At 40.4% G+C, this 12,436-nt stretch overlaps 1 protein-coding gene across 14 annotated transcripts in view; it reads left to right on the forward strand.

Annotated features, from left to right (window-relative positions):
- Positions 1–12,436, forward strand: part of ANO5 (anoctamin 5) — a 74,495-nt gene that overhangs the window by 57,707 nt on the left and 4,352 nt on the right. For 8 of the 14 annotated variants that reach the window (XM_086894136.1, XM_086894133.1, XM_086894130.1 and 5 more), the window contains 8 exons: positions 410–484; positions 1,898–2,120; positions 4,521–4,690; positions 5,283–5,380; positions 8,048–8,178; positions 9,752–9,957; positions 10,884–11,065; positions 12,138–12,243. In XM_086894136.1, the coding sequence (XP_086750262.1) occupies positions 410–484; positions 1,898–2,120; positions 4,521–4,690; positions 5,283–5,380; positions 8,048–8,178; positions 9,752–9,957; positions 10,884–11,065; positions 12,138–12,243 (1,191 nt within the window). The remainder of the gene's footprint in view (positions 1–409; positions 485–1,897; positions 2,121–4,520; positions 4,691–5,282; positions 5,381–8,047; positions 8,179–9,751; positions 9,958–10,883; positions 11,066–12,137; positions 12,244–12,436) is intronic. The other 6 variants (XM_086894138.1, XM_086894134.1, XM_086894141.1 and 3 more) reach the window with 1 other exon arrangement.

Below are 12,436 nucleotides of genomic sequence, written 5' to 3' on the forward strand. Positions count from 1 at the left end.
ATCTTGGCATGAAGAGTTTATAAAACTTGAGTCCAGTTGTGGACTCAGCTGTTTGACAGCTAACCTAGCACTACGGTAATAGTTGTGGCTTGCTTGTCTCAGGAAGTTGATCTTTTTCCTTTAGCTACTGATTGATTTTGCAAAATTTTAACCATTCTTTTCAGGTACTGTCTTTACTTATAGCAGTTTTATGGCTGCTTCTGCCCTGAACTTTTTGCCCTGCACTGCTCCCCCAACTCCTAGCACACTCAAAATTATGTCCTGTCTGCCATTAGAGAGGGGCAGGGTTCTGTATGGTTTCCCTTGGATGTGAGCACTTTTCACACAGCTGCTGAGAGCTCTGTGTGCTGCTTCATGTTGGAGTAAGATGTGAGAATAACATGAACTGTGCTGTCCTTGACTGTTTCAGGAGATGGAGCCTTATTTGCCTTTAACTAGCCAGGCTGTGCGATTCTGCATCTCAGGAGCTACAGTGTTGTTCTGGGTGAGCATGTTTTTGAATCATTTTAGCATATATCAGAGATGCTGATCATTACTAATCATCACATTAACATGAATTGGTTTTAACCATGATGTTAACACATGCTTTTATTACTGTTCTGAAGATTTCATGCTGTCATTTAAGGTGCACTTAAATTCTGATTTTTTTTTTAAATAAGGCACTGGAAATCTGTCATTAATTAGTAATTTGTGTAACTTTTTCAATCTCTTTTTTTAATTCTGCTGCACTTCTTCTGCACTTCCCCTGCACTTCTCCTCACACCTGGATTTCTCAGTCTCTTCTGAGCTGGTCTTCTTCAGAATACTTCTTCATGGGGAGTTCCATTTGTCTCAGCTCTCTGGGTCAGGAAGAAAACTCCAGAGCTCATTAGGATCTTGTTTCTCGTGTTTATTAGGATGTTATCATAAAACTTGGCAGACTTTTCCAGACTTTTTGCTCAAGTTCAATTAATCCTTCCCTTTTGGCTCACTTTGGCTTTGAAGGCACAAAATGGCCCCAAACCACACAGCTGTTTCATCTTTATATCTATTTTTATCCAATTAACAATAGACACGTATATTATTTTTCTTAATGACCCAATGACCCATCATCTGCATGCTACATTGCGGCATTCTCTATCCAATCACTTACTACTACCCAAAAACCTCTAGAAGAAGAACGTGGAGAAGAAAGGAAAAGAGACCACACCCTAAATCCTCCATCTTGTATTCTGCTTTCTAAACTAGTTTAAACTCTAAATTAACTTTTTCACCCAGTGACTTAAGAAAACTCTCTAATCTACACTCACACTTTTAGTTTTTCTATCTAACTTTAACAGTTGTTTTCATGTAAGACCATGAAAACGTGCCCATAAATTTCATGTTATATGAACTTCAGTGTTCTTTTGGCTCTCAGAGCCAGGCATCAGAGACAAGGGCACACTTTCTGTGTCTCAGACTCCAACAATTTGTTTGGGCATTTTGGCATGGGGATAACTTGCTCTGTGACTTATTTGATGTTAACAGATATACTGAAAAAACTGTAGTAAAGGCAAACAGAAAAAAGAATTCACAACATGAATGAAGAGTGAGTTTCAGAGCAGACAGTTTAATCTAACTTGTCCTTTCCATCTCCTGTCTATACTCCTCTGCACTTTCTCAGATATCGGTATTAGATTGTCAGCTTTTCTTATGCTAACAAAATAATTTTGTTGGTTTTAGTGTATATAATGTAACAAATTATTTTGCCTGCCTTCTTTCCATTTCCATGGTGCTGAACTCATACCCACGAAGAATAAAATTTTAAAAATATAAAGCATGATGGTTTAAATCTTGTTTTTAAAGCTGTGTGCATACAGCTATAGTGTATAGCTGTACTCAGCTGCAAGTGTATTTCAAATCTCCCTCTTTTCCTCAGGTGTCCTTGATCATAGCCAGCATGATAGCTGTGATTGTGTATCGCCTTGCAGTGTATGCTGCGTTTGCCAGCCTCATGGAGAACACTCAGACACTGCAGCCCATCAGTGGCTTACTGACCCCTCAGCTGGCAACTTCAGTCACAGCCTCCTGCCTCAATTTTGTCATCATCATGATACTGAATTTCTTCTATGAGAGAATAGCCATCTGGATTACTGATATGGGTAAGTTAAGCAGGGGTACTTGAAGGCAAAACTTGGAAGGAGTCATTGAAAATTCCATTGAACACCATCAAGGTATTCTGTGCTGTTCTCAACTCAGGCACAGTAAGAGCTCTGTAGCTCACAGTATCTTACAGCAATGACTCAGGTGTATCCACGGCCATACTGAACTTTTTCCCTGCATTTCAGTAATTTTCATAACCTAGTTTCTCATCATATAGTTCTTGTTTATATTAGAACTAGTCTACAGAGAAAATCACAGACCTGAACATAGTTAAAAATCATCTTGAGTCATCTTGCTGATCAAGCAAGATCAGGCTGTCTTGAACTAGTAGTCTTTCAATTAGAAATCCTGTAAATATATTTGAAAAAATAAATCACAGCTATCTTTACAAGCAAAAAAGACTAAATAATCATGACCCTTAGTCTGGGGGAAAAGATGGGATGAGACAGTACATTTTCCATTTCTTTCTGAGAATTGTTTCCTTCAGCTCCGGCTGTACAGATTTAGAGTTACAAAGATGGAAGGCAGAGGTTGAGCAGGATGAGAATCTGTGGCCAAGATGTGTCATTGTGGCAGTAGCCATTGATAACAGTACCCTTGCTCCAGAGCTGAGGCCCAGAAAGAGTGACTACTTTTGTAGTGTATTTTATGTTCGACTTCTGCTTGCATGCTGAAAATATCACTCTTGAGAGGCCTTCTTACATATTTTTTTTTTTCAATTTTATTTAATTTTATTTGTCCCTAATGATTTAGATCTAGAAGTTCCCGAAGGTGTTTTATAGAAAAACATAATTGCAGAATATATTCAGTGTGGGGAACTTGGGGAACTGAAAGTATTAGGTACTTGCAGTTTGTGTACTTGTCATAAAAAGAGTTGGTTGATCTTTTTTTTGTGAGATCTTGCAAGTCGAGTCAAGAGTTGAAGGATGTTCCTTGCAGAAACTTACATGGATGTTACATTTGGTTTATTTTGATTTATCATGGACTATCTCTCATATCTGTATTGCTTATCTCTCTTGGCTGAATCAGACCAAACTGAAACAAAAGAAGTAGTAACTAAAATTGCCACTAACAAGCACAGAAACAAACAGAAAATCAGAATTTTTTTTAATCTTTCTTTCTTGAGGAGCAAGAATTATAAGCGTTAAGGCTCAGCAGTGTTATTTTGCTGATTTGCAAGTGTGGATGATTAATTTTTCAAGTGGCAGCAGTACCTGGGGCTGTGGGTTACAGGGGGAGCATAACAGTTCACTGGTGTGGGGGGAACTGCTGCCATCCTCAGGTGGCCAAGGTGGCTATGCCTGGCCCAGGCTGTCAGGAGTGTCTGCCCAGACTTTTTCACTCTTGAAGTCCTTGAAATGGTTAGGCCATATTTGGTGTTAAGACAAGCAGATATAACCTGCCTCTGGTGCTCTGAACGTTGTTTGCCTCACATCAATATTTTAACAGCTCACTGAAAATAAACATATTTTAGGGAGCTTCAAGCCAGGCAGACTGCCTTACCTGAGTGCTCCCTCCTCTGTCTTACACTCTGATGTCAGATTCCCATTAAGTACCTCATGTTCTTCTGGCATGCAAACTTACACCAAGCTTGGAAACATCAGTTTACTCAGCTATATGAAACAATTTTACAATAAGGCAAATGAGTTTAACAAGCCTGCCAAAGTTCTGACCAACAGAGAGGGACTTGAATGTCTGTAGTGTTTTTTCTTATGCTACTTCCCAACTTGAATTGGTTATATGTTATCATTTAACAGGACATTTGATAACACTATGCTTAGGGCTTCCTGCTGCCTTCAAAAATATAAATGCGGTAGACAATGAGCAGCAAAAGGCAGCAAAATCCTGAGCAAAGGTTTTGGTGATGTACAGTAACTCCAAGATGCCCATACTCTCCCCTATTCTTCTGCCCATTATGAGCCTTAGCCTCGTCTTTCAGAGGCACATGGACCATGCAGTTTCTGTTGATTTTAATGACATGCACATACAGTATGTTGGGGAAGAAAATATTGTAACATACTTCTCTATCACAAAGAAAAAAATAATTGTGTGTTGCCAATAGTGAAATTTTCATACTACAGGAGATCCTTCTTGAGATTCATCTCAGCTCTCCTAAAATAGTGTAACATTTGGAGATAGACAAGTGCTAATGAACAGGACATAGAAGGGGAAATTAAATTGTATAGAAGTTTTAAATATGAGTTTGCTTTGCCTGCCTGCATCAAACGTTGTATTGTGAAGTATGGGTAGGGTGTCTGAAAGTAGGAACTCCATCTGCTGAAATATTTTTTAAAAAAACCTTTTTTTTTATTTTTTCTTTTAAGGCATGATGAATATTTGTGAATCTGCCCTTTAAAGAGAATAAAGGAACATAAAATTATTGTTTTCTGGTTTCACAGAGATCCCCAGAACTCATATGGAGTATGAGAACAGGCTCACTATGAAAATGTTTTTGTTCCAGTTTGTCAACTACTATTCATCCTGCTTTTACGTGGCCTTCTTCAAAGGGAAGTTTGTTGGTTACCCAGGTGGCTACACATACATGTTTAATCGCTGGCGAAATGAAGAGGTAAGATTTTCTTAATTAAGATGGATTGTTCCTTCAATCCGCACAGTTGTAAATTTCCAACTGTAGGCTTGGTCTAAACTGAGCTGGACCTCAGCTGTCCTGAAGCTGATGCTGGGGCTTCCAATGACTCTTCCTGCTCTTTCTAGTCAGGGAAACACCAGCAGTGAAAATCTGTCTGTCACAAGAGTGAAAAATCATAAAGCTTTTATTGGTCCCAGTTCTCCTGAAATACCAGTGGGTCTCACCATGGATCCTAAAAAAAATCTGGTGCTGAGAGCTCACTGAGTGCAAAAGATTCACCTTGCTGGGGCTGAGGGGTGCACACAGGCCCTGCTGAAGCATCTCTGAATTACTCTGTCTTCATATGGTTGTTACATTTTGGTGTGTGTTTTGTCTCACACTTGAAACACTTAAAGCCCTTCTGTAACAGCCTTCCTAAGAGAGTGGCTTATCTGGCAATCCATGTGGAAATTAAATATTGTTCTTACAAGTTTTAAGATCTCCTTTCTTGCATTTATATAGTAGTAGAATATAGTTTATCTGGGTGATACCCATTATTCATGCCCATTAATACTCAGTTTGTCTCCACCAGTGTGATCCTGCAGGCTGTTTGATAGAACTGACGACACAGCTCACCATAGTCATGGCTGGCAAACAGATCTGGGGAAATATCCAAGAGGCTATTGTTCCGTAAGTTCTCTGTGACACTGAGGCGGCCATCTTATAGTTAGAGAAATTCTTGGGAGGAGTGATTGCCATATGAAGAAGATAAGAAGAATTCTGTAAATTAAGCACAAATTCTGACACACTCATTTCATAAATGTTTTCAGTCTCTTTTGTGAAAGCCATGCTTGTATGTATGTTTTATTAAGGAGCTTGCTCAGAAAAGGGGAGGGACCTATTTGTAAATAGACATGGGCTGATGGGAGATGTGGTGTTTGGAGGCCACTTGGGGCACAGTGATCAGGAAATTGTAGAATTCTTGATATTTGGTGAAATCAAGAGGAACATCAGAAAGACTTCTACACTGGACTTCAGGAGGGCAGACTTTGGCCTATTTAGGCAACTTTTTCAGAGAGGTCTTTGGGAAGCAGCCCTTAAAAACAAAGGAGTTCAGGAAGATGGACATGCTTCAAAACAGAGATCTTGACGGCACAGGAACAGACTGTCCCTGTGTGCCAAAAGATGAGTTGATGAGGCAAACATCCAGCCTGGGTGGGCAACAAGGTTTTGAAGGAACTTAGAAATAAAAAGAGTATGTATCATGTTTGGAAGGAGAGTCAGGTCTCTCAGGAAATATTTAAGAGAGCTGCTAGGTAATGTAGGAGAATAATTAGGGAGGCCAATGCTCAGTTCAAACTTAATCAGGCAATATCTGCAAAAGATAATAAAAAATGGTTTTACTAGTATATTAATGGTAAAAGGAAGGGTGAGACCAGCCTTTGTTCTCTATTGGATGCAGGAGGGAACTTAGTAACTGAAGATGAGGAGAAAGCAGAAGTGCTTAATGCCTTCTTTGCCTCAGTCTTTAGTGGGAAGACAGCTTGTCTTCAGGACAGCTGTCATCCTGGGTTGGTAGATGGTGTCAGGGAGCAGAGTGGTCCCCCTGTTGTCCAGGAGGAGGCAGTCAGAGAACTACTGAGCTGCTCGGATGTTTATAAATCTATAGGCTCAGATGGGATCCATCTCAGTGTGATGAGGGAGCTGGCAGACAAGCTTAAGAAGCTGCTCTCCATCCTTTACCAAGAGTCCCAGCTCACTGGTGAGGTTTCAGATGACTGGAAGCTGGCCAATGTGACACGCATTCACAAAAAGGGTGGGAAGGAGGATCCTGGTAATTATAGGCCAGTTAGCCTGACCTCAGTACCCAGTAAGGTAATGGAGCAGTTTATACTGAGTGCCATCATGCACCACTTACAGGCTGGCCAGGGTATCAGACTCAGCCAGCATGGGTTTAGGAGGGGTAGGTCGTGTTTGACCAACTTGATTTCCGTATATGACCAGATGACCCACCTGGTGGATGCAGGGAAGGCTGTGGATGTTGTCTGTTTGGACTTCAGCAAGGCCTTTGACACTATCTCCCAGAGCATACTTCTGGGAAAGCTGGTAGCCCATGGCTTGGACAGGAGCACTCTGTGCTAGATTAAGAACTGGCCAGGCCCAGTGAAGAGAGTGGTGGTGAACAGTGCTGCATCCAGCTGGCAGCCAGTCACCAGTGGTGTCCCTCAGGGGTCTGTGCTGGGGCCAGATCTGTCCAATATTTTTATTGATGACGTGGATGAGGGTATTGAGTCTTTCCGTAGTAAATTTTCAGATAACACTAAGCTAGGAGCACGTGTCAATCTACTGGAAGGTAGGAGGGCTCTGCAGAGGGACCTGGAACAGTTGGATAGATGGGCAGAGTACAATGGAATGAAGTTTACCATGTCCAAGTGCTGAGTCCTGCATTTTGACCACATAAACCCCCTGCAACATTACAGGCTGGGGATAGTGTGGCTGGACAGTGTGCAGGTGGAAATGGACCTGGGGATACTGGTCAACAGCCGGCTGAACATGAGCCAGCAGTGTGTCCTGGTGGCCAAGAAGGCCAATGGCATCCTGGCCTGTATCAGGAATAATGTGGCCAGCAGGAGCAGGGAGCTCATTCTTCCCCTGCACTCAGCACTGGTGAGGCTGCTCTGTGAGTGCTGTGTCCAGTTCTGGCCCCTCAGTTCAGGAAGGACGTTGAGACGCTTGAGCGCATCCAGAGGAGGCAACGAGGCTGGTGAGGGGCTTGGAACACAAGCCGTGTGAGGAACGACTGAGGGAGCTGGGGTTGTTTAGCCTGGAGAAAAGGAGACTCAGAGGTGACCTTATCACTCTCTACAACTTCCTGAAAGGAGGTTGTACTCGGGTGGGGGTTGGTCTCTTTCTCCAGGCAGCAACTGACAGAACAAGAAGACACAGTCTTAAGCTGTGCCAAGGGAAATATAGGTTGGATACTAGGAAAAAAAAAATTATGGAAAGAATGATAAAGTACTGGAATGGTCTGCCCAGGGAGGTGATAGAGTCATCGTCCCTGGATGTGTTTAAAAAAAGACTGGATGTGGCACTTGCTGCCATGGTATAGTTGAGGTATTAGAGCATGGGTTGGACTTTATGATCTTCAGGGTCTCTTCTAACCTAATTAATTCTGTGACTCTGACTTTCACAGAATGTTCTGAGTTGGAAGAGACCCACAAGGATCAAGTTCAGCTCTTCAGTGAATGGCTTGTACAGGGACTAAACCCACAAGCTTGGTGTTATTAGCACCATGCTCTAACCAAGTGAGCCAATTGATCTGCTTCTCTCATTGTTAACTTTTTTCTGCATATACAGCTGGATTTGTAACTGGTGGGGTCGTCGGAAAGCCAGAAATAATCCCGAAAATTTATACAGTCGCTGGGAGCAAGACCATGATCTGCAGACATTTGGAGCCTTAGGCCTGTTCTATGAATATTTAGAAATGGGTAAGTTTAAAATTATAAATTTGGAATTGAGGACAGGACACCTTGTACTGACACTTTCAAAAGAACATTTTCTCAATTAATTGTTGTGGGTTGATGCCACCAGTTTCATGTGCATAAGAGGACTATTAACTGCTGGAAATCATTAAATAGATCAGCCCAATTAATAAAAAAGCTGTCTTTGCATCTTGAACTGCTGGGAATTTCACAGGAACACTGCAAAGACTTTTTTTTTCTTCATTTGAATGGGTAACATTATTCTCAGTGCAGCCAGCTGCCTTTGTGTTCTTTTCTTGTTCCAAAGCATATTCTTAGCTGATGTCAGTGGAAATTTTCAGTTTGGGATGAGTGCCAAATGTGCTGTAAGGATGGGTACTGCAGACATGAGATCTACAAACTGGCTAGAGGAGAATCCCTTCAGCTTTAGTCCTACACTGATCAGTGCTTTGGTTCAGTCCGTTAGACCAGCAAAGGGAGTGTGGGCAAGGGAATATGGGTTTTCAAAGGTAAAGTGAGCATGTCAGCATATAACAGTTGTTTACAAAACCTGAGAAACTGAAACTAAAACTGAAGCAAAGATAAATCTAAAGAACACTTTAAAGAAGCTAATATTTGGCTATTACAGGGATATATTTTGTTGAAAAATGGACCTTTGTATTGTTTTATTTCTGCAGAAATACTTTTAAGTATTCTAGAGCTGTGTAGTGTTATTATCACTTTAATTTGATACAGGGCTGTGGTCTTGTGAAACTAATACTCTCATAACAATCACTGTTGCCAGCCATGTCCTTGCTGTTCCAGAATCAGAACTATGCTCCAGCATTGCCCCAGGGCTGCTAAGCTAGTAGGAATTTTGTTGCTTGGCTGACATGAAGAGCTTACCACTGAAATCATGGAAGAGTGAATGATTGGTCTATGGGAATTTCTTTTTATCCACGACCTAAACCAGACAAAATTTTCTATTTCCTTTATTAGAAATATAGTGGTGGTATTGGCTGTGTACTGAGGATTATCACATTCCATACTGAGATACTTAATTTTGGTAACAACTGAAAGGGTCATTTGTATATTTTAGTTGCAATTCTTAAACTAATGTCAAGACTTCCCAATGAAACTACTGCATATAGAATTTTATGCTATAATTTTATTAAAAAATATTAATGTTTTGATTCAGTCAGTAACAATAGGTGGAGGTAAGGCTGTGAGATGTGTAGTTGAGAAGTAAAAGAACAAGGTGGTAAAACTGCAAGAGAACAAAACTAACCTGATAACAATTGAGAAATTTGATGGATAAATACATCCCAATTCCCCTACAGTTACACACCATATATCCAGCACTGCTGGCAGCATCATTTCACAGAACCTAAATGCCTATTCCTATAGGTGCTGCTGAATGGCAGCCAGAAGGGTGTGAAGAAGTCTTGGGAGTGGGGCTGATTGTCACTTAGGCCAGTGCTGAAGATGACTAGTGCAGCCTGGCAGAAGTTTGCCATTTGTCTGCTAGCGGTAAACCCCCATCACTCTGAGGATACTTCGGGAAGGGCAAATTTTGACACTTTGTTTTCCTCTCTTGCAGTGATTCAGTTTGGATTCATTACTCTCTTTGTAGCATCTTTTCCCCTGGCTCCCCTTCTTGCTCTGATGAATAATATCCTGGAGATTCGTGTAGACTCCTGGAAATTAACCACTCAGTACAGAAGACCTGTGGCTGCAAAAGCACATAGCATAGGAGTGTGGCAGGAAATCCTCAACGGGATGGCCATCCTGTCTGTTGTCACTAATGTAAGTATATTAACTGTGCTACATCAACACTGATTCTTCATGTATTCAAAATGTGAAGAATTAAAAACCAGATGATGCTTATTCTCCTTCATCAGCGCTGTATCATGTTAACCAACCATCAAACAAGTGGTCTGGCTTGTCCATATGTTGACAGTGTGCAGCTCCCGATCCACATTTTATTGACCATAATCTTTCATTCAGCTGTCTGTGGTTCCAGCCCTTTGGAATGGCGTTAGCCAGTATGAAACTTAGACTGATGAAGCACGCTGTTTGCCCAGAGGGAACTGTAGGGGACAGGAAAGGTGGATGAATTCTGTGTCTGATGCATTTTTGTCCTTGTCATTATGAGACCTGTTCTGTGGGAATTCTGCTCTGCTTCTGGATGCCCCTGTGGGAGCAGTGGCTCCAAGTATTTATTACAAACTGGTAACTAAATGCTATGCCAGTGTTTCATCAGAAACATACTGTAAAGCAGACTACTGAGCACAAGAGACACTTCTTTTTAGTGTCTCTCAGGCAACAAACCCACTTGCAGGTACTGCTTAAGTAGCATGATACCTCAGCACCTAAAGTGTATCTCAAGCTTCTAGGCAAAATGTGCTGAGGCTGCAGTCAGCATCTTTTACTGAGGTGAAGTGCCCTAATCCTGCTTCTCACCCTTTCTTAAAAAATTCTGGGTAATTTTTAAGCTACTGCTTAAGTAGCATGATACCTCAGCACCTAAAGTGTATCTCAAGCTTCTAGGCAAAATGTGCTGAGGCTGCAGTCAGCATCTTTTACTGAGGTGAAGTACCCTAATCCTGCTTCTCACCCTTTCTTAAAAAATTCTGGGTAATGCCAGAGTCACAGAAACAAAACCCCTTTATAAATCTGCTCACAAATTTTGTGTGCCACTTCCCTTATTTCTTTTTCCAATTTCTTTTCAGGCTTTTATTGTTGCATTCACATCAGATATGATCCCTCGTTTAGTTTACTACTATGCTTATTCTGAAGATGAGGACTCACCAATGTCTGGATACATAAACAACAGTTTGTCAGTGTTTCAAATATCAGATTTTCCTGAGAGAAATAAACCTAAAGAGAATCCAGAAAACTTTTTCATATGCAGGTTGGTGTATTTTATTACTTTGTATAGAATAACTGTAAAAAGCCAGTGCAGATCTAAGTAATCCATTAGAAAATAAATTATGTCATTCTCATCATTCTAAAGTGTGAGAGGTAATATTTAGGCTATTGATAAGGTAATGCTTGAGGTGGTAAGAGATGAAGCCAATAACAAAAATAATCACCTCAAAAAAAATCACCAGAAAGAGTCTCATTGATAATTTGCATTTTGCTTTTTCTTCACTGGAATTTTTGTTTACTTAATTACAATATTGATTTTTGAGTGAGGAAGAAAATTTATGTCCCTAAACATAAACTTCAGGCAATATTTTCAAAGATTTTTAGGCTGAGTAAGTGGACTATATAAGTGGAATAAGAGAGCAGGATAAAGGACATGTTTAGATCCCAAAGCTGAGAATGAGGTATGGTATTTAAAATCAATCCTTATTTTGCTTGATCAGACCAAAAATCAGACCTATTCTGCTTTTGTTTAAAAAATAGTCCTTTCTTGCTAGCAAAAGCATTGGAGATTCTAGAATAATTTCAAAAGAAGTTTAGAAATGGTAAAATAAAAGTATTGATTGGATGAAAAAAATCTCAAAGCAAGCAAAAAAACCCCTAAACCAACCACCCCAGCACTTTCAGAAAAAGCTGCATTTGTTTGGTGGTGTAGAACATGCACTCAAGTCTGTTCTTTCATGAGACCCTGCATCTATCCAGTCCATAATCTGCTAATGTCTGTCACATTTATTCAATAGGTGTCCATTACCCTGTGATATATCCCATCACCCTATCCTGTATTATTTGATCGTTGCCTGAAAAACAAGTAACCTGTGTACCATATTTCATGTCACACATCCTCATCTCTGCTCTGTTGCTGTGTGTGTGAGGGTGTTTAAGGAAACACAAAGATAGAAACAAGCTGAGGGTCGTTTTTTTGCAAAAGGAAACAGACCATTTAAAACAAGGAAAGGTTCCTTAAGTGACAGCTGTACTTGCTTGTAAAGTGTCACTAAGCTTGTAGTCTGTCCCAGGCTGACTGACATTTCACCTTTGCATGTCTGTCATTCCAACAGGTACAGAGACTATCGATATCCTCCAGATCATGAGAGAAAATACTTACACACTATGCAGTTCTGGCACATTCTTGCTGCAAAACTGGCCTTTATAATTATTATGGAGGTATGTTCCCTACAAAATTTCCTTCTGACATTGGTACCTTGTGATTCTCTAGATAATTACTAAATATATATATATAAATATATATATATACAGAAAATAGAATTGCTAGGAGTATAAAATAATTTGTTCCCTAGGTAATACCAAGTACTCATGTCCTAAATAATTACTGTTACTGGGCCTTTTAAATTCAGTG

The sequence above is a fragment of the Cyanistes caeruleus genome, chromosome 6 (genome assembly GCF_971803275.1).
Source record: "Cyanistes caeruleus chromosome 6, bCyaCae1.hap1.1, whole genome shotgun sequence".
NCBI lineage: Eukaryota > Metazoa > Chordata > Aves > Passeriformes > Paridae > Cyanistes > Cyanistes caeruleus.